This window comes from Chlorella variabilis, assembly GCF_000147415.1.
Source record: "Chlorella variabilis unplaced genomic scaffold CHLNCscaffold_18, whole genome shotgun sequence".
Lineage (NCBI taxonomy): Eukaryota > Viridiplantae > Chlorophyta > Trebouxiophyceae > Chlorellales > Chlorellaceae > Chlorella > Chlorella variabilis.
This window is the reverse complement of record NW_005435070.1, coordinates 510,237-533,168: the sequence shown is the minus strand read 5'-3', so window position 1 is coordinate 533,168 and position 22,932 is coordinate 510,237. Positions and strand designations below refer to the sequence as shown.

At 67.7% G+C, this 22,932-nt stretch overlaps 6 protein-coding genes across 6 annotated transcripts; 3 read left to right on the top strand and 3 right to left on the bottom strand.

Annotated features, from left to right (window-relative positions):
• Window positions 1-107: 107 nt before the first annotated feature.
• CHLNCDRAFT_49033 (hypothetical protein) lies at window positions 108-2,559 on the top strand (the record flags this gene model as incomplete). Its single annotated transcript, XM_005845369.1, has 9 exons — window positions 108-127; window positions 341-473; window positions 654-723; window positions 899-1,009; window positions 1,202-1,357; window positions 1,513-1,666; window positions 1,882-1,966; window positions 2,157-2,217; window positions 2,342-2,559. 9 exons carry the CDS (start codon window positions 108-110, stop codon window positions 2,557-2,559), a joined length of 1,008 nt encoding a protein of 335 aa, XP_005845431.1.
• Window positions 2,560-3,228: 669 nt separating this feature from the next.
• On the top strand, window positions 3,229-7,056 carry CHLNCDRAFT_137046 (hypothetical protein; the record flags this gene model as incomplete). The annotated part of the gene is made up of 10 exons (XM_005845368.1): window positions 3,229-3,252; window positions 3,581-4,156; window positions 4,261-4,317; window positions 4,417-4,530; window positions 4,608-4,810; window positions 5,045-5,351; window positions 5,508-5,699; window positions 5,862-5,916; window positions 6,027-6,105; window positions 6,297-7,056. The coding sequence occupies 10 exons, from the start codon at window positions 3,229-3,231 to the stop codon at window positions 7,054-7,056; spliced, it is 2,367 nt and encodes a 788-aa protein (XP_005845430.1).
• A 98-nt stretch (window positions 7,057-7,154) lies between these two features.
• CHLNCDRAFT_58612 (hypothetical protein) lies at window positions 7,155-12,053 on the bottom strand (the record flags this gene model as incomplete). Its single annotated transcript, XM_005845243.1, has 10 exons — window positions 7,155-7,466; window positions 7,752-8,046; window positions 8,308-8,429; window positions 8,609-8,918; window positions 9,103-9,182; window positions 9,322-9,418; window positions 9,608-9,731; window positions 9,937-10,425; window positions 10,597-11,815; window positions 11,971-12,053. The coding sequence occupies 10 exons, from the start codon at window positions 12,051-12,053 to the stop codon at window positions 7,277-7,279; spliced, it is 3,009 nt and encodes a 1,002-aa protein (XP_005845305.1). The 3' UTR covers window positions 7,155-7,276.
• Window positions 12,054-12,664: 611 nt separating this feature from the next.
• Window positions 12,665-17,714, top strand: CHLNCDRAFT_53893 (hypothetical protein; the record flags this gene model as incomplete). Its single annotated transcript, XM_005845367.1, has 8 exons — window positions 12,665-12,780; window positions 12,920-13,081; window positions 13,225-13,453; window positions 15,855-15,940; window positions 16,080-16,195; window positions 16,353-16,836; window positions 16,958-17,360; window positions 17,514-17,714. 8 exons carry the CDS (start codon window positions 12,665-12,667, stop codon window positions 17,712-17,714), a joined length of 1,797 nt encoding a protein of 598 aa, XP_005845429.1.
• A 203-nt stretch (window positions 17,715-17,917) lies between these two features.
• Window positions 17,918-20,193, bottom strand: CHLNCDRAFT_53892 (hypothetical protein; the record flags this gene model as incomplete). Its single annotated transcript, XM_005845242.1, has 5 exons — window positions 17,918-18,223; window positions 18,371-19,177; window positions 19,409-19,516; window positions 19,736-19,788; window positions 20,139-20,193. The coding sequence occupies 5 exons, from the start codon at window positions 20,191-20,193 to the stop codon at window positions 17,918-17,920; spliced, it is 1,329 nt and encodes a 442-aa protein (XP_005845304.1).
• A 1,032-nt stretch (window positions 20,194-21,225) lies between these two features.
• On the bottom strand, window positions 21,226-22,374 carry CHLNCDRAFT_11403 (hypothetical protein; the record flags this gene model as incomplete). The annotated part of the gene is made up of 4 exons (XM_005845241.1): window positions 21,226-21,289; window positions 21,473-21,662; window positions 21,851-22,007; window positions 22,234-22,374. Coding segments are annotated over 4 exons (552 nt in total), but the record flags the coding sequence as incomplete, so codon positions are not given.
• Between the last annotated feature and the right edge of the window lie 558 nt (window positions 22,375-22,932).

Here is a 22,932-nt window from a genome sequence, read left to right as displayed (position 1 = left end):
AGCCAGAGGCAGAGGAGAGCGACGGCGAGGGCGGCAGCAGTACGCTGGACTGGCGGGAGGTGGTGGATGCTGTGCGGCGCGGGGGGCAGGACATCAGCGGGGAGCAAATGCTCACAGACACGTTTGGGTGGGTGGCCGCCCGTCCACGGCAGGAAGCGCCGCACGCCTGGCTGCACACATGGGCAGCAGCGCGTGATGCCAGTGTGCTGCCGCAGCGCCGTGCGCCGCCTCACGCCACTGCACTAGACAAAGCACATGCCAGACAAGGAACCAACCGCACCCACACCACACCCGACCTGCCGACCGCCAACACCCGTCCCTCTTGCAACACTCCCTGCAGGCGCATGCACACCTACCTGCGCATCAGCCTGACCGAGCGGTGCAACCTGCGCTGCCTGTACTGCATGCCCGAGGAGGGCGTGGATCTGACGCCCGGCAGGCAGCTGCTCAGCACCGAAGAAGTGATGCGCGTGGTGAGTGGGCCGCGCCACGCGAGGGCCCCATGGTGGCAGATGATATGATGGGACTGCGCAAACCCCAGGAAGCTCGGCAGCGTGGGCTGGCGTGGCAGCCTGCTGCTGCTGCGGCGGCGGCGCTTGCTGGGCCTGCCCTCACGCCGCTGCTGCTCCCGCCACTGTGGAATTGGCCTGCAGGCGCGCCTGTTTGTGGCCGGGGGCGTGGACAAGATCCGGCTGACGGGTGGGGAGCCGACGCTGCGGCCAGGTGGGCTTCAGGGCGCTGCCTCGCCTGGAATCGCCGCTGGTCGCGCGCCTCTCTCCTCTGACCCCTGCTCTGGCGCCGAGCGATCGCCCTTGGCGTGCTGCCTCGCCCTCTCTTGCCTGCACACGTGTATACACCTGCACACACACCTGCACACACGCCTGGGCCCCATCTGCAGACCTGGTGGAGCTGACGGGGCAGCTGAGCCAGCTGCCGGGCATGCGTGCCGTGGGCATCACCAGCAATGGCCTGACGCTGGGGCGCAAGCTGGCGGCGCTCAAGGATGCAGGTGGGCGGGCGCTGCGGCGGTGTGTGGAAGCTGCGCTGCGCGCAGCTGGGCCAAGCGGCTCCATGCCCAGATGGGCTGCCTGTCCTTTCTTCGCCCATCGCTTTGACCCCCATCCCCCAAACAACCGCACACACCCGTGCACGCCATCCCAACCATCGCGCATCCCCTCCCCGCCTCCTCACCCTCCCTCAGGTCTCAGCCTGCTCAACATCAGCCTGGACACGCTGCAGCCAGAGCGGTTTGTGCAGATGACGCGGCGGCAGGGCCACGACCGCGTGCTGGCCTCCATCCAGCAGGCGGTGGCGCTCGGCTACGACCCGGGCGCGTGCACCATTGCGGGGCGCTTGCGTGCCTGCCTCGCTGGCCTGGCCTGCTCCCCAAACAGCAGCCTCCTGCCTCTTTGCCTCTCCACTCCGCTTCTTTTGTCACCACATCAACGCGCACCCTCCAGCGCTGAACCGCGCCGCTGCGCCCGCCCTCCACCTTGCCCTCCACCCCTGCAGTCAAGGTGAATGTGGTGGTGATGCGGGGGGTGAACGAGGACGAGGTGCCGGCGTTTGTGGAGCTGACGCGGGGCGCCCCCATCAACGTGCGCTTCATCGAGTACATGCCCTTTGACGGCAACGTGTGGAGCGAGCCCAAGCTGGCTCCCTACGGGTGGGCCTGCGGGCGGGCTGGCAGGGGGCTGGCTGGGGCGTGGCGTACCCACGTCTGTGTGTATGAACACACTTGGACGTGTGGGTGTGGGTGGCTGCCAAGGCGGCGTTGCGGGGCCTGTGTGTCATGCTGGCCCACCTTGGTGAGCTGCTGCATCAAGGACTGACCTGCACATGCTGATCGGCGGCCCCTGCCCCCTGCTGCTGCACCTGCAGGGACATGCTGGCCGCGGTGCAGGCGCGGTTTGGGGAGCTGGAGCGGTGCGACGACCCGCGGGGCGAGGTGGCCAAAAACTTCAGGGTGAGCGCTGCACCCCAGCACACCCCACCCCTCCTTCCCCTCTCTGCACAGCTGCCTCGCCCTGCACGGCTGCGCCGGCGCGGTTCCTCTGCGGCGCACGGGTGTCGTCGCGTGCTTCTAGCCTGTGCTCCTGCTAGTGCACCTGGCTGCCTGCGACCAGCCAACCACCAGTGTCCCTCTTCCCCCGCAGGTCCCCGGCTTCCGCGGCACCGTCAGCTTCATCACCTCGATGACCAAAGCCTTCTGCTCAGGTGGGGCGCCAGCGCCGCGTGCTGCGGCCAGCCGGCGCAGCGCCTGGGCTGCCGCGACAGCTTGACACCCGCACCGCCGTCGCCGCCACACCCGCTCATGCTCGGCGCATGCCCATCGCTGCAGACTGCAACCGCCTGCGCGTGATGGCCGACGGCAACCTCAAGGTCTGCCTGTTTGGCGCCAATGAGGTCAGCCTGCGCGAGGCGATGCGGGAGGGCGCCACGGACGACGACCTGCGCGCCATTGTGTCGGCGGCGGTGGACCGCAAGCGCGCCGCGCACGCCGGCATGTTTGAGCTGGCGGGCGCCAAGAACCGCGCCATGGTCAAGATTGGAGGCTGAGGGCCGCAGGGGCCCTGGCCGTTGTGCTGCATCATTGGATCAGATTGGAAGTATGTGTTCCCTTTGTTTCCTACTGTACACCTCTCAGGCCTCTGCGCCCCCTACTCTAGCCCATTGCTCCTCGGAATACCTCACAACACTCTCCCCTCTGTCGGCACCATGCACCTGCCCGGCATGCTTCACTGATCTAATAGTTGTGTAAGCGCACTAGTGCACCACCCTCCGCCACTTTGACGCAGACACAGGGGCCTCTTGTGGCAAGCAGGCGTAGGATTGCCTCGCCAATATATTGCTGCACGATGCCCCATGATGTGCTCGGCTGGACGATTTCACAGAGCGGGGAGGCCCTGTCGCCACCTGGCGGCAAGTCGCGTTTGCGGCACAGCAGGCCGAGCGCGGCAGCGGGAGATGTCTGCTAAAAAGGCGCATTTGCGCCCCAAAGCGATGCGTCATTGTTTTTTATTGTGGTTGTGGTGCCGACGCCTCTTGTGCGTGCACCCTGTTGTTGCCATGCTGCCCAGGGGGCGGCACCCTCCCTGGTCGTCCGGCGGCCGGTCAGGGTCTGCAACAGCAAGATGGAATCGATTGCAGGGGCCCTGGAGGCCAGTGGCTGCTTTCTCGCTGCTGTTTTTCGTCGTACTTTACTCAGGCGCTGCCCTTCAGGAGCCCATGGGAGCCGGAAGCAACGAGCAGGTGCGACTGCAGCCTGCGCAGCGCAGCGCGGTGGGGCGCGGCTGCCGCCGCCCGCCAGCCGCCCGCCAACCGAATGTGCATGCCAGCTGGTGCACCGTGGTGCAGTACTTCCGTCTCCCCTGCCATCGCTCCGCCTGGTTGTCACGGCTGTGTATGCCTGGGTGAATTGCATGCGGGATGCCGTCAGCCAGCCAGCGGGCCTTGGGGGCCTCCTAACTTGTGTTAGGACATGTGTCCGGCCCTGAGCCGCCGCGCCGCCGCAAGCGCTGGCAGCCCTGCACCCCTCCGCCAATTTGACCAGGCTGCCGCCGCCGCACCCCTGATGCAGGCTGGTGCCAGCTTCCAAAGGCTTATCCTGGAGAAGAATGGTCTCCAGATGCAGCAGCAGCCACAGGCAGCGGCAGAGGCCGGCTTGGCGGCACCAGACCCACGCGCGACCGACCAGGGTGGTGGCAGCGCTGTTGGCAGCAGCGGCAGCGGCAGCGCCGGGGACAGCGACGAGCAGGTGCAGGCGGCGCCAGCGGCAGAAGAGCGGCAGGCAGCGCTAGCGGCAGAAGAGCTGCAGGCGCTCCAGGAGGGGCCCAGTTTTGCGGAGGATGGCGAGGAGGGCGCTGGCGAGCAGGCTTGGGACGAGCAGCAACAGCGGAGCGGCACCGCAGCTGCAGAGCAGCAGGTGCAGGGTGGTGAGGGTGGTGGGGAGGAGGCGCAGGCGGAGGTAGGCCAGCAGGGTGCTGATGAAGAGTTGGAGATCTGGGACAGCTCTATCGAGGAGGAGCAGCAGCAGGATTCTGCTCAGGGCAGTCGGCATCACAGGGCGCCCGACCAGCGGCAGCTGCGCTGCGCTGTGGTCAACAACAGGCCGTGGCACCTGGATGTGGCGGCGGGCCTGGCGTACGCTTTCCAGGTGCGCTGCCGCTGCCGCTTCGCCCTGCTGATCGGCAGCGCGTGGCAGGATCCGCAGGCGCCTACCACACCCATAGCACTAAAGCAAGCCATCTGCTTGCGCAGGCGGCCGGCTGCAACGTGACTCTCTATCTCCCCACCAAGAACATCTTTGGCATCAAGGTGGGTGTCACCTGCCAGGCTCCAGCTTGTGTGCGAGCCTGTGGTTGCCAGCTGGCAATTCAAGGTCCTTAGTGTTCGGTGTGGGCTTTGGGGCTGCAGGAGGTGATGGAGGGCTGGTTCCTGGGCGCCCACTACCCGGCCGGCAACGTGCTCGACGACGCCTATCAGGCACGCTCAGCCTGCCCCGCCACAACGGCCGCCGCCGCAGCCCACGTGCGGCAGCGATCTGCAGCAACAAACTAATCCATGCCTCGCCCTGCCGTTGGTCGGCCACCCTGCTGTTGCTGCAGTACGATGTGTTTGCCCTGGCGACCTTTCCAGAGGCCCACACCACCGTGCTGGATGCCCTCATGCACGCCGCCCTGCCACGGCGCAACACCGCCCGCCGCCTGGCCCAGCGCTTTGTGGCGGTGGTGCACAACGCAGACTTCCTGCTGCGGCGGCGCAAGCCCGCGCGCTGGGCGCGCTTCGTGGCCATGCAGCGCGTGCACAGGTGGGCGCGGCAGGGAGGTGTGCTCGTTGTGCCGGGTGTGTATGTTTGGTGTTGGTGCTGGGGCCCAGGACCCAACCTGTTGGCCTGGGGCTCTCCCATGGGACACACGGCGGCGCCCTGGTCGCCACGCTGTGCATGCTGCATGCGCTGCGCGGCCGCGGCCCCTCCCCTGCCTGCCACCTCGACACTGCCCGGCCCCGCTCCCCGCCGCCGCCGGCGCCGCCATGCGTGCAGGGACGTGTGGCAGCGGCGGGACAGGTGGCCGAAGCCGCAGCTGCGCCGCCTGCAGCTGCTGACGCTGGCTCCCTCCACCTCCACCTACCTCACAGCGCTGCTGGAGCAGTGGGCGCTGAGCAGCCGTGGCCCTGCCGGAACCGTCACCGTCCCCTGGATCGCGCCGCTGGCACCCTGGCTGCCCTCTTTTGCGCCGGGCGCCGGCTTTGGGCGGGCAGAGGGCAGCACGGGCGCCGCGCCCGACGTCAGCACCCTCAGCGACCGTCTGTTCAGCGGCAGCCACACCCACCGCCACCTGTGCATCCAGGTAAGCAGAGGATTTTTGTTTTTTGAGAGCGAGCGGCCAGGCAGGGCCATCTTGGAGCCTTTGGGGTTTGTCGAAGCTGCTTTCACCGGCCCGCACCCACACCTCACCATCCCCGCAGCCTTCCGCCCCTCCCCGCCCCTCCTCCTTTCCTAACAGGGCATCCTGGACCCTCAGCGGCGAGACTACGCTGCTGCCTTTGAGGCGGTGTCCCACCCCGCGGTGCTGGCCCAGCTGGCGCGCCGCGACGAGTCCCTGCTGCTGCTGGGCCACGTGTCGAGCCAGCGGGCGCTGGCCATCCCGCGCCACCTGGCGGGAGTGGCACGCAACATCAGCGGCCTGCCGTACCGGGTGCGCGCTGCTGGCACCCTGTGGCATGGGACTGCCGCGCGGCAAGCTGGGCAGGGCTGGGCTGGGCTGGCTGGCTGCCTGGTGGACATTACATGACTTCTACATGCCTGGCGCACATGCCATTCCTGCCTGAGGTGTATTGCCTGCCTTGCTAGGCTGCAGGACTACTACGACACCTTGTCCCGCTGCCGCGCCATCCTGCCCGCCTTTGCCTCAGGTAGGCATGCCGCAACTCATGTAAATGCGAGTTGCATTGAGCCACACGCAACAGCCCTGCATTTTTTTCAACTGATAACTTTCTTTCCGCGCTTCTTTCGCTTATTGCAGAGATATATCTGGTCAGTAAAACCAGCAGCACGATTGCCACAGCCATCAACGTGGGCACGCCACTGGTGGCAGATAGCAGGTGGGGGGCTGGGTGGGAGACCAGCGGGCATGGCAGCGCGAGCATCACCCTGCCGCCATCGCTGCTGTGCTGGTGCATCGCTGCCACCTGCCCCCCCCCCTGCCCCGCCCTTGTCCCACCCTGCCCACACCTCTGCTTTGCCGCCATGCTGCCGTGACGCTGTCTGCCGCGCATCGATGCTGCCACTGCAGGGTGCGCGGAGCCTACAGCTTCCTCTCCCGCCAGGCGGTGGTAGCCTACCAGCCGCCCAGCGGCGCCCCATCTCCCGACATCGCCGAGACTGCGCGGCTCGACTCCCAGCAGTACCTGTGGATGGATGCAGATGTGATGCTGGGCGGCGGCGGCCCATTCAGCTCTGACGAGCACTGGAGCAAGGAGGAGGAGGAGGAGGAGGAGCAGGAGGGGCCTTCGGAAGAGCAGGAGGAGGCAGGCGTGCCTGAGGAGGAGGAGGGAGGCGAGCAGCACGCAGGCAGCGGCGGCTTGGGAGGTGGGATCGAGGTGGGCCACGACGCTGGTGCAGCCACGCTGCGGCGGGCGCGGCGCCTTGCTGGATACTTGGCCAGCACAGCAGGCCAGGAGCTCAGCGGTAGCAGCGGCGACGGCAGCAACGCACAGGAGGAGGAGGAGGAGGAGGAGGAGGAGGAGGTGGTGGGCGAGGGGGAGGAGCTTCCAGAGGAGGGCAGCTATGCGGCCGCGCTGCTGCGGCTGTTTGAGCGCGGCGCCAGCTCAGCGGCTCACGCGGCGACCCGCAGGCTCAAGGCCAGGCTCATGCAGCACAACCGGCAGGTGGCGGCCCGTATCCTGCAGGAGGCTGTCCAGCTGGCTGCTGAGCTGGCAGAAGGCGAGCCAGAGGGCTGGACGGCTGAGCCTGAGGAGGAGGCAGGCGGGGTGGCAGGAGCGGCGGCAGCGGTGTCTTTCCCGGCTGCCCAGGCGGGTGCGGCAACCCAGTGATCCGCGCAACCCTCCCAGCGCCAGCGAGGCCATTGCAATATTTTTTGCAATAACTGCAGTTTTGACACACGCACTTGTTCTCATTCTTTCTTTCTGTTCCACCTGCCATGCCTCACACAGGGCAGCATGCGCCGCTCAACGTACAATCATGCAACACAACACAATCGCCAGTCAACAGAGCCAGCGCCCAGCTGCCACCTCGGCGTGGGTGCAGCGCCTCTCAAGGCAGGCGGATGTCTGGCAGCCGCAGCCCCCTGGATGGCAGCCCCACCGGCCCGCCGCCGCCTGCCTGGGGCAGCGGCAGCAGCGAGCCGCTTTCCAGAGGCGACGCCGGCTGGCTGCTGCCCAGAGCTTGGAGGGCCCCCGCCGCCAGGTTGCCTTGCAGCTTCTGCACGCCGCCGGCCATCATTCTGCAGCGGGGGGAAAGCAGAGGCGGGTGGGCATGCATGGGGTGGCGTGCGCGACCAGCAGCAATGGCGAGCCACGGTTTCCCTGCGGCTGCCCGCTGCGTCTGCCCACGTTCAAGGCACCCATGCATACCCGGCTTGCTTAGCACTGCGACCAAGCTGGCAGCCTGGCTGCGCATCACAGCCCCGAAGCACCACAGGCCTCCCGCCAAAGAAGCGACCGCCAGCCATGGCAAGACTCGCCTGCAGCTGTCGTCTGTGTCCTGTTCCGCCACGCTTTCCACCCACTGCCGCAGCCACTCCAGCCGGCTCACAAGCGCCTCGTCCGCGGCATCCCGCGCAGCCACCGCCGCCGGCAGGACCGCGGGAGCTCCGCCGGCGCCTCCTGCCGCCGCACCCAGCATTGCGGTAGCCAGCCTGGCCGGCGGGACCGCGCCAAGCACCTGCCCCGCCGCCAGCAGCGCGGCGCGGCGCACGTAGGGTTCCGGGTGGCCGTGCACCCGCTCGCAGCGCAGCAGCTCCAGGGTGGCGGCTGCCAAGGTGGCGGCCTCGCTGCTCTGCGCGCTGGCCTCCAGAAAGGAGCCTGCGCAGTGGCAGAGAGCGGTCCGGTGGGGTGGTGGTGGTGGTGGTGTGTGTGTGCGTGTGTGTGTATGTGGAGAGGGGGGGGGGAGGCGGGGAAGGACAGGGAGCATAGGCCTAGAACACTCTGCCCGCACCAGCGCTGCTCTGCTGCCGCCCTGCCTGGGAGGCCAAACGGGGAGGCCACCACCCACCCGGCCGCCCGCTTCCCCGCCTACCCGCCCAGCCCAGCCACCCAGAGCCGCCACCCCTCCTTCCCCCTCACCCAGCGTGACCAGCAGCTTGCCCAACAGGAAGTGGTCCCTGCCCAGAAGGTCCACGCCTTGGTGCGGCTCGTCGCAGTGGCGCAGCAGGGCGGCGGCCCACTTGAGCGCGATGGGAGGGAACCTGCGGGAGGGGTTGGAAAGGGGTTGGGGTGGCTGGGCAAATACCTGGTTTCAAGAGCGGCGAGCAGGGAGGGAGGGAGCGGGGCCGAAGTAAGGGAGAAGCGGGAGCAGGCAGGCCAGGGCAAGTGGGAGAGTGAGGGCCGCACGAGGCGGTGATGCGCTGGCTGCTGCTGGCCCCACCTGTTGGCGCGCGGCACGGGCTTGCCCTGCCTTGCCGCCGCCGCCGCCAGGCTGCGCGAGGCGATGCGGGTGACGGTGCCGATCCGCTTGCTGCCGTCGGCGGTGGTGGACAGCAGGCGCTGCTGCTCGGGCGTCAGTCCCGAGGCCGCCGCTGCTGCCGCCGCCTTGGCTGCTGCCGCCGTGCCCTGACCCAGCTGCCGCTGCTGCTGCGTGTGCAGGCCCGGGAGCGGCGGCAGGGAGGCCCCGGGGGTCGCAATCTCGGCTGCAGCTGCCGCCATGCCATCCAGGATCATGGCCCGCTGGTACACGTCTGCAGGCAGCAGGCAGCAGGCAGCAGCAAAGGCAGGGGCATCGGCACGGCAGGAACAAGTGGGGCAGGCGACTACTGGATGACGTCAAGCATGAGGGCTGCTCGGCCGGCCACCCACCCAAACCGCTTGCGAACACAAACACGCACACACACACACGCACACCCACACACACAGCGTCCTCACCCATGCTGGGGCCATACATCTCTGCAGCCAGCGCCAGGCCCGCAGGCTCGGGCGCCCCAGCCAGCAGCGACACCACATCCCTGCAGGGGCATGCCGAAGCAGCGCAGGCGGCGCCAGACGGCCGGCCGGTGTGCTGTTGTTGGTTGGCTGCTGGTGCCGGATGCAGGGGCCTGGCCCAGGCTGAGTGGTAGCATCAAGGGTGCCTGCCCCGCCCCACACCTGAAGCGCTGCATGTTGGCGGGCGGGCCCCCCTCTGGCATCTCCTCATCCATCCACCCCGGCACCTTGGTGTGCACCAGCGCCCGCGCAATGGGCACTGCAGCAGAGCGCGGCGGGGCGGCGGCGCAGCTTCTCAGAGTCTCACGCCGCCCGCCAGCAACTGCATGAAGTGCTACCTCGTGCTGGGCTTGGAGCCAGCTGCACCGAGAGGGAGACCTGCAACATTCCACGCCATTCCAAATCCGTGCTGCCCCCGTGTGTACGGCATGTACCGCCTACACCGCACCTGCGTACTGCTCCAGCTCGTCGGGCGCGGCCCGTATCAGGTACTCGGCGTGCCGCAGCGCGCGCAGCTGCCCCCGCCAGTCCTCCTCAGCCTTGCTCAGCAGCATCTTGGGCAGGTCCCGCAGCTGCAGCCGGACAGGAGGGAGACACCCATGGCGGTGTGTGTGCGCGTGCAAGAGAGAGAGAGAGTGCATGTGTATGTCTGTGTGGGGTGGGCTGCTAGTGGTGGATGTGGGGGAGAGGCGCATCAGGAAGACAAGACAGCAAGTCGGGGGGAAATTGCGTGCCTATGTCTTTCATGTCAGTCATTGCTCCCTCCCTGCCGCCCACCTGCAGGCGGCTGCGCGCCGGGTCCTCCTCGTCGCTTTCCTCCAGATCGTACTGCTCGAACTCGCCGCTGGAGGTACTGCATGCGGTACCGCTGCTCGTCACGCTGCTGGCATTGTCGCCGATGCCTCCCACTTCATCGTCGCTGTCGGTCTCGGTGAGAGGCCCCTCGGCCTCCTCCTCCCGCGCCCGCTGCCGCCGCGCCTCCCGCTCGCGCCGCCGACGCTCCCGTGCCTCGCGCCGCTCCTGCCGCCCGCTGCCCTTGCCGGGCGTGGCGCCGGGGGCGCCTGTGGCGGCGGCACCACCAGCCTTTTGCGGCGGCTGCTTCAGCTGCCGGGGCGCCGCTGCTGCTGCCGCCGCCTGCTCGTACCAGGCCTCCTCTGGCAGCAGCTGCTGCAGCTGGGGGTCATCCTCTCCAAACATAGGCGGCTTGGAGGGGTCCAGCAGAGCCGAGAGCGAATGGCCCACCCGCATCGCCTGCCGCCGCACGCTCTGCGGCACGGGCACGGAAGCAGGCATACATCAGAGGGACTGCAGGCGTGGCTGGTGGTAGGGCACTGGCATGAGCGCTGAGCTGGCAGGACTGCAGCCCATAAGGCGCTGGCAGCACTGCAGCCGCAGCTGCTCCGCAAGTATTGCGGTACAACAGGGCGGGCCGCTCACCAGCAGCGGGCTGTCCAGGCGGGCGGTGATGCCCGCCAGCAGCAGCTGCAGCAGCTGGGGGTGCCCCTCCAGCTCCCGCCGCTCCAGCATGCGCAGGCTGCAGCACAGCGCCGCCGTCAGGTACGCCTGCTGCTGCGACGACAGGCGCTGCACCGCCGAAGGGTCCCCCCACAGCTGAGCCACTCGCGCAGCCGCCTCGGGCAGCCAACCGCCGCTGGAGCCACCGTCGCTGGCCGTGGTGGCGGCAGCACCGGCCGCCGCGGGCTGGCGCTGCAGGAAGAGGAGCAGGCCGCGCAGCGCGGGCAGCGGCAGCAGGCGTCGCTGCTGCTGCACCAGCAGCTTGACGGTGAGCAGCAGCCGGGCGTCGGCACGGGCCCGCCACACCGCCGGAGGCAGCAGGCTGGAGAGCACCGCCGCCGCGGCCTGTGCTGCCGGGTCGGAGGCGGGGGGTGCATCCAGCGCCAAGAGTGCGGCTGGTAGGGATGGCTCTGAGCCAACCTCGCCTCCTGCATCCTGTGCTGGTGCTGCTACCGCTTGCACTGGTACTGCGGCTGCCGCCGCCTGCTTCAGGGCAGCTTCCAGCAGCTTGTCTAGCGCCGCCGAATCTGGCATGGCAGCGACGATGCCGCTGGCCAGCTGCCGCCCGGATTCAGTCGATGGCGGCTGCTCGCCCTGGCGCAGCTGCCGCAGCAGCGCTGCCGCAACCAGCTGCTGGTGGCCGCGCCGGCAGAAGCGAGCGAGCACGTCGGCGACAAACGCCGTGGCTGCTGCCGCCGCCGCCGCCGCTTCAGCGATTGCGCCCCGCGGCTGGTCATCCTGCTGGGGTCCCTCTGTCTCCATCGCTAGCAGGCAACTGTCAGCTGCCAGTGCCTCCAGCAGCTGCCCAGCCACCGTTGGCACAAACGAGCCAGGCTGCAGCTCAGCCAACGGCACGGCTGCCGCCCGCTCCGGCGCCGAGGCCAGCGCAGCGGCCAGGGCCTCCTGCTGCGCTGCGCCTGCTGTCGCTGGCGAGGAGCCACCGCTGGCCTGGGCTTCACCCCCAGAGGCTGCCGCTGCAGCAGCTGCTGCAACGTGCCGCAGCAGCTGCGCCACGCCGGGGCTGGCTGGCGCAGCGAAGCGCTCTGCCAGCATGCCAGCCGCCTCTGCAGCAGACACGGCGGTGACGTGGGCCCTGCCGCCCCGGGCCGGCAGGCTGCTGGGCTGCACCGCCGACAGGTGGCTGCGGCACAGGGCGGGCGGGGAGGCGGTTCCTTGAGTAAACGGGCATATGAAGCTGTTAAGGAAAGAATGAGAGACCTGGGGTGACAGGCGCAGCACCTTTCACCCACTGCTGCTTCAACCGCTCAAGCAGGGTTATAGGGAGCAGCAGGGCACCTGGTGAGAGCTGGGAGGAGAGCAGCGGCGGGTGCTCGCTCAAACCAGGCACCAAACAGATCATGCCGCTGCTGCTGGTCCATGCGTGGCAGCCAGTCGGGCGCCACCACTGCAACGGGGACAAGCAGGGGCTTGGTGGGACGACATGGGTTGCCAGGCCAGGGTGCCAGCTTGGGCCGCTTTGAACTGGCGTCAGCGGCGGTCCAGAGCGCCGTGAGCCATGTGGCGTGTGCCTGACCCCTCAGCTCACCTGTTAGGAGTGCATTCGAGAGGTCCTGAAAGGCGGAGGATGCATAGAACTGCTGGTGGAGCAGGTCTCGCCGCTGCCCTGGCTCTGCCGCCGCTGCCGCCGCCGCTGCCGCCAGTGCGGCGAGGCAAGCGCCCAGCTCCTCCCCTGCCTCGGCGTTGCTTGTGTCCGGGTCAGGTGCATCTGCGGCCTCCGACAGAGCGCTGACGGCTTGCTGCAGGAGCTGCAGCAAGTGCTGGAGGTCTCTGCACGATGTGATTGCCCGGCACAGGGCCAGGGTGTATGCTGTGACCTGCCGTCGCAGTTCCATTGCATCCTGCATTGCTGAATTGCAGGGTGAGCAATTTTCCTGAACATCAGCACTTGATCGCCCAGCACGGCGGAGCACGCAGCAGCATTAGGCCTCGCCAGGGTGCTGATTGCAGTACTGTCATTCAGCAGGACGCTATGGCCGCCTGCGAGGAGGAGGGCGGCTGGGCCGGCGGCCTGCTCGTGTGTGTGTCCTCGATGCCGAGGGAGCAGCGCGCCCTGGTGCAGCAGCTGATTGAGAGGGCGGGGGGCAGGTGAAGAGCGCCGCAGTCAGCCCCCAGAAGCAAGCTGACTTTGAGCTGCGCCGCCGCCCGCCGCCCCCGACAGCTACTGGATGCCTTACGACAGCTGTGGAGCGGCGCGCTGCTCGTCCCCTCCATCCCACGCATGCAGCTACTCCCCCAACCTCTCCCGGCGCTGCACGCACCTGGCGGTGCCGGTCAGTGCCCTGCTGCCGCCCGCGGGCGGCGGCGGCGGCGGCGGCGCCGTTTCAGACAAGCTTCGGTCTGCGCTGCGCAACCGGCACAAGTGGGGCCTGGAGGTTGTGGACCTCAGGTGAGAGTGCGGGAGCCTGACAGGCACATTTCTCTCGCTCTGGATGTCGCCTGCTGGCCGTGGCCCGCAGTCAGCCCGCATCGTTGCTTGCCTGAAAGGCCTCTCTGGTCACTGCTGGCACCACACCTTATATCAACTTGCAGATGGGTGATGGACAGCGCAGCGGCGGGGCAGCGGTTGGACGAGTCCCTATTTCAGCTTCCAGCCGACCTGCTCGCTCTGGCGGCGCCGGCTGTCGCCGCCCAGGAGCAGGCCGCACCCAACGCCTTGGCCGGCGGGCTGCGAGCGAGCTGGGAGGCTAGCAAAGGCAGCATGCTGGTGGCCGACACATATGCTGCGCCAGCTGACCAGCGCGGGCGGCAGCAGCAGCAGGTCCAGGAGGGCCCGCTCTCTGACCCGCTGCGGCGCTCAGTCAATTCCCGCCCGCTCGCCAGCTTCGGACAGGCCCAGGCCGCAGCCTCCCTGCACACGCAGTCCCCTTCCGTGAAGCACAGCCTGCAGGGCAGCGTGCGCTGGCAGGCGGCCGAGGCGGGGGCGGGGGTGTCGCAGGCGGCCATTTCACGTCCGGCGGCGGCCGCGGCGGCCGCGCTGCCCGCTCAGCTGGAGCGGCGGCACCAGGAGGAAGGCAAGTGGCAAAGCTGCTGCTGAGCTTTGTCTGGTTTGAAGAATGGGCTGCTTAGCGCATGTGGTCCCTTGGGTTTCTGAGAGCTGGCATTGAGCGGTGGTGCCTCACTTTACTAGAGAGCTGGCTGATGGACCTGCCATGTCGGGTTAACACCCTCCTGCAGCAGACAGCGGCTCTGCCGAAGCGGACTACTCTCGCCTGCCCATGACCCAGGCAGGCTTCATGCCCGGGGACGACCTTCTGCAGCAGCTGCGCGCCTCCACAGCTGGGCTGCCTCCCCGGAGCGCCCAGCTGCCGGCGCAGCAGCCGTGGCAGCCCAGACCGCAGCCGCAGCCGCAGCCTGGCCCGGGATTGCAGCTGCATGAGCAGCCAGGCGCTCTAGAGGTGCAGCTACAGGGCGTTTCAGCGCCTGGAGTTCGAATGCTGCAGACTTCCGCTACCCAGCAGCAGCAGCAGCAGCAGCTTAGCGAGCCGGTCACCACACCCAGAGCTGGGGATGCTGCCGCAGCCGGGGATGCATCCCGTAACAGCATCGTGCAACCGGCAGCAGCAGGGGAGCCAAGGCAGCAGCAGCAGGGCACAAGCACCGCAGAGCTGCTGCAGCAGCTGCGCCTGTCGGCAACTGGTGGCGGGACGCTGCTCGTGCCAGGCCAGCTACTAGCCAGGGAGCAGCGGCCTGCCTCAACCGATACCCAGGCTCTCTTGCAGCAGCTGAGGGCAGCGGCAGCAGTGCCGCCAGCCGTACCCCTGCCCGAGCAGCAGCACCGGCGGGAAGCGACTCTGGCCACAGCAGAGCTCTTGGAGCAGATGCGGGGGTCAACCCCGGGCGCTGCGCCTGCTGTGAATCAGCTGCAGGAGCCTCAGCATCAGCAGCACCGCCAACAGGCTCCTGCCACTGCCGACCTGCTGGCTCCGCTGCAGCAGGCAGCTGGGGCAGGCGGCGGAAGGCAGCAGGATGGACTGACGCAGGTGGCTGCTGCCGCCGTCTCAACTGCAGACCTTCTGGAGCGGCTGAGGGCGGCGCCTGCAGCGTGGCAGCCGGAGGCAGGAGCCCCCAGGCAGCAAGAAGAGCACCTCCAGGCACCGGGAGGGCATGCCACCTTGCAGCTGGCAGCAGCAGGAGCAGTGGCACCTGCCGACGGCAAAGGGGATGTGACTGGCCTGCTGCAGCAGCTGCAGCAGCTGGGCCCAGCCGCGAGTGCCACCCGCCCGCCGGCAGCGGCAGCAGCAGCTGCAGAACCGCTGGCATCAGGCCAGCTTGCAGGGCAGCTGAGGGATCTGTCCTGCCAGTGGCAGCAGCAGCAGCAACAGCAGGCATCAGCTATTGCGGAAGAAGCAGCGGATGCCGCATTCCAGGAGCATACAGCCGAGGCAAGAAGTACAGACGAGCTGCTGATGCTGTTGCGCCAGCAGCAGCAAGTCCAGCAGCTCCGACGGCCCTCTCTTGCTGCGCACTCGCCGAAAGGTGGCGACCCGTCGGCCGAAGGCGGCCCTGATCTTGCCCGGAGGGGCAATGGAGCCCCTGCTGGCAGCCCTGCTGCACCAGGCAGTGCTGGCGGCAGCGATGCGCTGCTGCTGCACCTGCGCCGGCTGGCACAGCAGGACTGCTACACGCCTCTGAAGCAACGGCAGCACGAGGGCCTGCAGCGTGTGGCGCAGCAAGACGAGCCAATTGCGCAGCAGCGGGCTCAAGTTTCAGAGGAAGCAGAGGCGCCGCCAGCCAAGTACCGCAGGCAGGATGGGGATGCAGCGTGCGCTGCCGAGGCTTCGGCTGCCGAGCAGCAGCGGCAGCGGCTTGAACAGCCTGCTTCCACTGCTGTCGCCACTCCTGTTGGTGTAGCAGCGGCGGCTCTTGGAGGCACCAGCTCACTGGCTCCCACTGATGTGGTGGCTGGCGGTGGCTCGACGGTGCCACCAGCTGCATCACCTGCCAGCTCTGCAGGCTCGCCGCCGCCACGAGACGCCAGTCTGCCAGCTCAGGCAGCAACAGCAGAGGCGCCGGAAGGACGAGTGGGCAGCAGCTGTGCTCAGACCTCTCCCGAGCACCAGGCCTCATCCTCTCAGGTGATACACACCGCCCACCTTCCCGCTTCCCATGTCCCACCAGCTTCCTAGGCCTTACCGCATGCCCTGCTGCTGCCTGGGCAGGTGGCAGAGAGCGGCGGCGGCGGCGCCGTGTTTGCTGGGATGCTGGCGGTTTGCGACGCCAGCCTGGCGGTAGAGGAACAACAGCGGTGAGCAGGGGCAGCAGGGGCATTCCTGGCAAATCTCTGTACATAAAAATACATAATAAAATAAAATAACATAAAGCCATGTGATCAGCTATGCTTGCTTGACCCCGCTGCCGCCTTCCCGTGCCTTACCCTCCTGCAGCGTGTGTGCTGCGCTAGAGAAGGGAGGCGGGCGAGTTGCCGAGGGCGGCGGACTGTGCCGCGGCGTGACGCACGTGGTGTGCCAGCCAGAGGCAGCTCTGAAGTGGTTGTCCATGGGTGGGTCTCACAGAAAATTCGTGCTGCTTGTCTGCATACTTTGGCCTGCACTTGGCTTCCACGAGCGCTACGTGATGTGGCGGCCACTGATTTTGCTTGGAGCTGCTGAATTGTATCGATTTACAACTCTGCTCCTCGTTTGCCCGCTCCGTTGCAGGCGTGGGCATTGTGTCGCCGCGGTGGGTGCTGCAGTCGCTACGCAGCGGCAAGCAGCAGCGCTGCCTCACCGTGTCAGCAGATGCCTCGCGCCACCTGCCATCGGCGGCAGCCGCCAGTGGCAGCATCTTGGCGAGCAACAGCGGGCACGCGGGCAGCCAGGCATGCAGCCATGCCGGCAGCGACGGCGCACAACAGCAGCGGCACCAGCAGGGCCTGAGCAGCGAGCTTCTTTCCAGCAAGGCGGCCCGGCAGCACATGCTCGGCCAGCTGGCAGGCGGCAGCGCTGGCGGCGAGGCTGCTGGCGGCGGCGCCGTGTTCGGCCCGTCTGGCGCTGCCGCCAATGGTGTGCCCTCTGCAGCACACCAGCTGGCAGCTACACCAGCAGAGCTTCTCACTGGGGTGCTGTGGTCGGTTCTGGACCCGCCCGCAGCTGCCAGGCTGGAGCGGCGGCAGCGGCCTGCCGAGGAGCCTGCAGATGAGGAGTGAGTCGGTTGTGCTCTGCTCTGCTGCGCATTGCTGTGGTTTGCTATCTTGCACCCTCGCTGTGTGTGAGCGACGCTCCCTTCCCACATCACCCACCCCTAGCTCTCTTTGCATCTGCAGATATCCGCTCATCATCCCAGACTCGGAAGAGGAGGAGGAGGAGATGGAGGGTGCCAGCCTGTGCTGCATCACCGCCAGCCAGGCGGCGGTGCAAGACTTGGTCCAGCAGGCAGCCCCAGGGCCCACGGTCGACGGCTTTGCACCAGGCGGCGGCGCCGCAGCGGGGCGGCACGCGGCGGGCCTGGCGAGCGGCAGCGCCTGGCAGCAGGCTGTGGCGCTTCACGGGGTGGGGCAGCTGACGCTGCTGCTGCCGCGCGACGCTCGGGGAGAGCTGGGCCTGGAAACGCGGTGCATCCCGCTGGCTGCAGTGGGGCGCGGCCCCGCCGGTGGGGGCAGCGCCCAGCAGCGGCAGCTCACCGCTGCGCAGCTGTTGGAGCTGGTACACAGCTACTACCAAGAGCAGGTGCGCCGGGGTGGCGGGTGTATGGCCAAGCAAATGGTTGCATGCGACGTGAGTACTAGCACAGCTATACCCACCCACTCCCGGGTCGTTCTTCAAGTGCCTCTTCCTCTCTAGCCCATGGCGCCCCTCGTGCACCTGCTTTCTTGTCTGCAGATTGGCTGCGAGGAGCAGCTGCAGCTGCTGCAAGGCTTCCCGGCCGCCTGCAGCACGGCGGCGGTGCTGCGCCCTGCCTTCCTGGAGCTGGCACCAGTGGCGCGTGGCGCGCTGCTGGGGCCTCGGTGCAGCTTCGAGGGGCTGCGCAAGGCGACCCGGGAGCCGGCTGGTGCGGTGTACGAGCTGCAGCTGGGCTGCTAGGGGGCATGCTGCTCTCATCATTGGGTCAGAGGAAAGTGCCAGAGACCTTGAGTTCAATGCATGTACATACATGTTACTTTTTGAACAGGCAGCATGGTACAAATAAACAGAGGAGGGCAAGGAGATGCGCCATGTGGGGATGTCTAATAGCTGATGTCTTTGATTCTATTCTGGATGGTGCTCCGTAAGGTTGCCGCCGCCTCCTACTTCTGCTGCCTGGCGCCCGTTGGCTGCAATTCTCGCCTGATGGGTGGCGGCAGGCCGGGGTCAGATGGCGTGAACAGCTTGCCACTGACAGCCAGCAGCCCTTCCAGCAGGGCATGCAGCTGCAGGTGTGAAGCCATGGCAGAGGCAACGGAAGAGTCTGCTGATAAATTACTGCTGCCGCTGCTGCTGCCGCCAGTGCCAAAGAGCGGCAGTGACAGGCTGCCTGATGCCCAACCGGCATTGTTGAGGAGGCTGGATATCAGAAGGTCTGCCGACGGTGCTGCAGCCGCCTGCCCCTGTCGCTGCAGGCCGGCAGGGAGGTTGAAGGGAGACGAGAAGGCACTCCATGCTGATGGCAGTTGAGGTTGCCGCATGTTTGGCAGAGTGGCAGCTGTGCAAGGCTCGTCTCCCACGGCCGCCGTGGCTGGCTGCTGCTGCTGCCGCTGCACGTGCCCCGCCAGCGCGGCGCCAGCTGCGGCCCTGGCCTGAGCGTCCAGGAAGTCTGCCAGCTGGTTCAGCATCTCTGCTGTCTGCTGAAGCTGGCTGGCAGCAGGTGCCTGTTCTGCGCCTGGACTCTGATGCTGCGCGCCGCTCAGCGCAGCAGTCACCGCCTGCAGTGTTGGCAGCTGCGGCCCCAGCAGCAGTGAGAGGCCGGGCAGCATTGTCGGGAGGGTCTGGGTGCTTGCTGGCTGCTGCTGCGGCGGCTGCTGCTGGGCGTCCTGCTCTGGTCCCGCATCTGCCTCAGCCGCTGCCTCAGAAGGCAGCGGGACATCCAGGCGGCTTGCTGGCCGGTCCCCGCCGAGCCCCTGCTGTCTGGTATGACTGCTATCCCCGGCAGCACCCCGTGTGCCCTGCATGTCTGGCTGCTGCGCCTGCGGTGGCGAAGGAGGCCGCCGCACTTGCTGCTGCAGCGGGGAGCCCCGCCGCTTGCGCTGCCGGCTGTCAACGCTGCAGATATCCTCCAGGTTGCCTCCCGCCTCTTCCTGCTGCCGATGCACCTTGCTGCCGCTGCTGCCGCTGCTGTCCACATCTGGATTGGATGCGTGGGCAGCCTGCTGCTCCTGGTGATGGTGCTGCTCTGTGCGCTGCAGGGGCGATGGCTGCAGGGGCTGTGGGGCGAGCTCTGGCAGTGGCAGTGGCGGCGATGACTGCTGTCGCGCCTGCTGCTGCTGGGAGCCCACATTGGGGTACCGGCAGGCTGTCACAATGCGCAGGATATCGGCGCCCTCCAGCTTGCCATCCCGCGACATGGTGCGCTGCAGGCGCGGCATGGGCGAGGCGGGAGTTGAATTCATGACGGGGCGGGGGCGCCAGTCAAGTTTGAACAGCGGGATACCAAGGCTGCCTGGACTCGGCCACCTGACGTGGTGTCCCCATTCAGCTATCTGATGTGGCGTCCCCCAGCTCCACGGCGAGCAGCTCTGCACAACGGCTGCACGCAGCGCATACAAAGCAGCAGGCATGGCTCTGGCAGCTGCCTGGACCACCTGCTTCTTGAGGGAGCGGTAGGGCCACTGGTGGAGGCCGTGCTTGCGGCAGATGCGCTTGAAGATGGTCAGACCGACCCCGAGCGCCAGGCACGCCTGTGCGCACGGCTGCAGCGCAGGCGGGGATGCCAACCGGCGGGGATGATGTTCATGCGGCAGCAGCGACGGCACCGCCGCGGTTGGCAGGCAGGGCAGCCTGCATTCCCACACTGCGCACTGGCAGTGCTGGCTGGGTGCAGCTGGAACCGATGGGGTGGCGGTGCAGTGTTCGCGGTGGCGGCGCTACAGCCAGTGAATGCGCCACCTGCGGCACCTTTCCCATCTCACCAGATGGAACACCGAGGCCAGCGCCTCCCATGTCACGTCAGATGTGTAGACACCTGCATGCAGGGGTGAGGCGCCGTGAGTGTCTCGCGGTGCCAGGCGGGTCGGCGGAAGAGCGGGTCGGCGCATTACTGCGCCCCAACGCACGGCGTGGGCTATACCACAGGGTGAGAGCCTCTCCGCATCATCCGGGCCTGGTACCCGACGATACACGCACAACAACGTGTGAAACCGCAAGTTCCGAACATGGCCTGGCTACACATGGCCATCACCATGTGCCCCATGTCCCGACGGGTGGGCCTGGAGGCCGATAGCTGTGTTTCATGACCTGCCGGAGCTACCTCAGCCCCTTTTGGAGCCCCACAGACCGCCGGGGCGCCCTGAGGAGCACGCCGGTGCCACTCACCAGCTTTCGTCTTCTTTCTGCTCTGCTGGGGCGCGGGCATGCCATCCCGTTTCATTTTTGTGTCTTTCGTTGCACTTGAGAGGCCGACATGCATTCCGCGGGGCCGTTTTTGAAGTGGACGCTTTGGACGTCTCTCTCCAACTGGTGCTGTGTGCTGTCCACCCAGCCCAAACGTATCTCTGAAAGATGGAGGAGGATTTACTAGCTCAAGAACGGAGAAATGAGAGCATTGTTAGCGACCAACAAGAGGATACCAGGTGGCGGCATGTGACTGTTGGCGCGCGGCGTGTGATCATCCCTAGTGCCCCTTCCCCTGTGTAGGCAGATGTCTGTGGGTGAGGCCCCATCGGCCAGCCAGCGCACAGAAGGCGCTGCATGCCCAGAAGGTCTGCTGGAGGGCCCTGTCACGGCCTGTATGCTCCAGCTGTGTTGCCACGGCAGAAGGCAAGCGGCGCGGGGGCCCGGGGGGGGGCGGGGGGGGGCTGGGGATGCCAACAGGCTCTTTGGCATGACCTCAATCTTGTTCAATGATCCCTTGGCGAGCAGCCCATCGTCTTGATGTCAGCAACAATGTCAATGATTTGAAATGCCAGGCGTGAAAAAACTCAAGCAGCTGCCAGCCTGGAGTGGAACCGTGTTCCAGCAGTGCGGCCGCGCCGCATGCCGACAGCGCTCGCTGGGTCGAAAGCAGCCTACGGCAGCTGCGCCGCATGCCAGGCATGCAAGAGCCAATTGGCATGCGGCGCAGCAGATGAAACAACAGCGATGACGACAGGCAAGCGGGAGAACAGAGCCAAAGGGCTCACAAGGGGGGGTCCTGCTGCATGCCGCAAGCTGGGCGGCGCCTGCAGTAGGGTCACAGCCTGGCGCCCAGCTCCACCTCCGCCGCCCCGCCGCCCAGCTTGCCCGCGGCGCGGTGCTGCGCCGCCACCGCGTGTCCCGGCACCACCGGCAGCAGGCGGGCCGCCGACTTGGCCCCCAGGCCGCTCGCCACCTCGCCGCCCTCCTCCTCGCTGCCGCTGTCCGCCGCTTCGCTGCTGTGGCCGTGCGTGGTGTAGCCCGCCTGGGGGACCAGCACTCCCAAGTCGGGGCGGTGGGCCTGGATCTTGCGCAGCTCAACCTCCACCCGCACAAACAGCCACTGGAAGCGCCTGCAGCAGGCAGCAGGCAGGCGGGGCAGGGACGGGCAGGGCGTCAGAGGGCGGGCAGCAGGCCAGCCTGTGCCGAAGCCGGGCAAGTAGCCAATGCACGCAGCACGCGCAGGCAGCTGGCCACGGCAGGCGGTGGCAGCCCTCGCGGCAGCCCCCAGCCCAAGGCGGCAACAGACCCCGCACCTAAAGGCCTCTGCCAGCACGATGAAGAAGACCACGACGTGGTGCTCGCGCAGGTGGGGCGACAGCTTGTAGGTCCAGGCCAGGCGCAGGGCGAGGTTGGAGGCCATGAGGTAGAGGTAGAAAGGACGGCGGTACAGCAGCTGCCCGCGCAGCACCGGCGACGGCACCACCGCGCCGCGCTGCGCGCCGCCTGCAAGGCGGGGAGGGCGGGGAGGGGGCAGGGGAGGGAGGGAACGCCGGTTGCAGCGCTCTGGTGGCGCGCGCTGGTGAGCGTACCAGCCAAGAGGCCTCCTCCCATCCCATGGCTCCAACCCTCTCATCAAACCCGCACACCAACGCCCCCATGCGGCGCCCCCATGCGACACCCCCCCGGCTCACCCATCTGGCCAAACCAGGAGATCTCCCAGTCCCGCTCCACATCCCAGTAGAAGGAGTAGGCGGAGTTGAGGAAGGCGGCACCCAGCCACAGCGGCTTGAGCGTGTGGCGCCACACCTCGTGAGCGACATGGTACTTCACCGCAGACAGCAGGATGACCTGGACGGGGCGGGCCGGCGGCAGGGCGAGCCAGGAGTGGGTAAGGTGCACCGTAGGGTGGAGCTGGGCCATCGGGGGCATGCCGCGTGCGCCTGCCAGGCGGTGAGCGCCTCGGGACTCGTGCCCCCATCAGGAATCACACCCTGCCACACACAGACACACACATACAGACACCGCACATGCACCACAACCACACAGGCATCACCACCCCCCTCCCCAGCCTCACCGGAAAGGCTGTTGAGTATTTGAGCGCGTTGAAGAGCTGCGGGCGGGCGCCTGTGTCCAGGTACACGCGTATGCACTGCACCAGGCGCCAGGCGTAGGGCGCCGCCAGGCCGAGCGGGATGATGAAGGAGGCGTCGCTGCAGGCCTGCGGGCGGGGAGGCGGCGGGCGGGGCGAGGGGCGAGGGCGGGGCGGCGGGTCAAGGAGGTGGCGGTGAGCTGGGGGCAGGGGGACGGTCAGGAGGGTGCCGGGGGTGATTGGGAGAGATGATTCAGAGGCAGGCAGGCAGGCAGGCAGGCGGCAGGTGCCACCGGCATGTGACGGACCCACCCCAAGCCCACCCCGCCCTCCCCGCCTGCCCTGCCCCTGCCAGCACCCCCTCGGCAGACCGACCCCTTACCTGCAGGCTCGGCTCCAGCACCTCTCCCGTCATCATGTTGCACACGGCCCGTTCTGTGTCGCTGAGCGCCTTGGCCAGGCTGGTGAGGATATCGGCCAGCAGGAAGTCGGCCCAGGAGACTGGGCGCAGCCCAGGGGTCAGCACCTTCCACAGCGTGCCGCCGAAGAAGAGGCGGGCGTCGCGGAAGAGCAGGCCGCCGGGGAAGAGCAGCAGGAGGAGGAGGGCGGCGTAGAGGAGGGGCGGGTGGGCGGCCGCCACCTCGCGCTGGCCCCAGGTCAAAAAGTAGACAAAGGCAAAGCCGC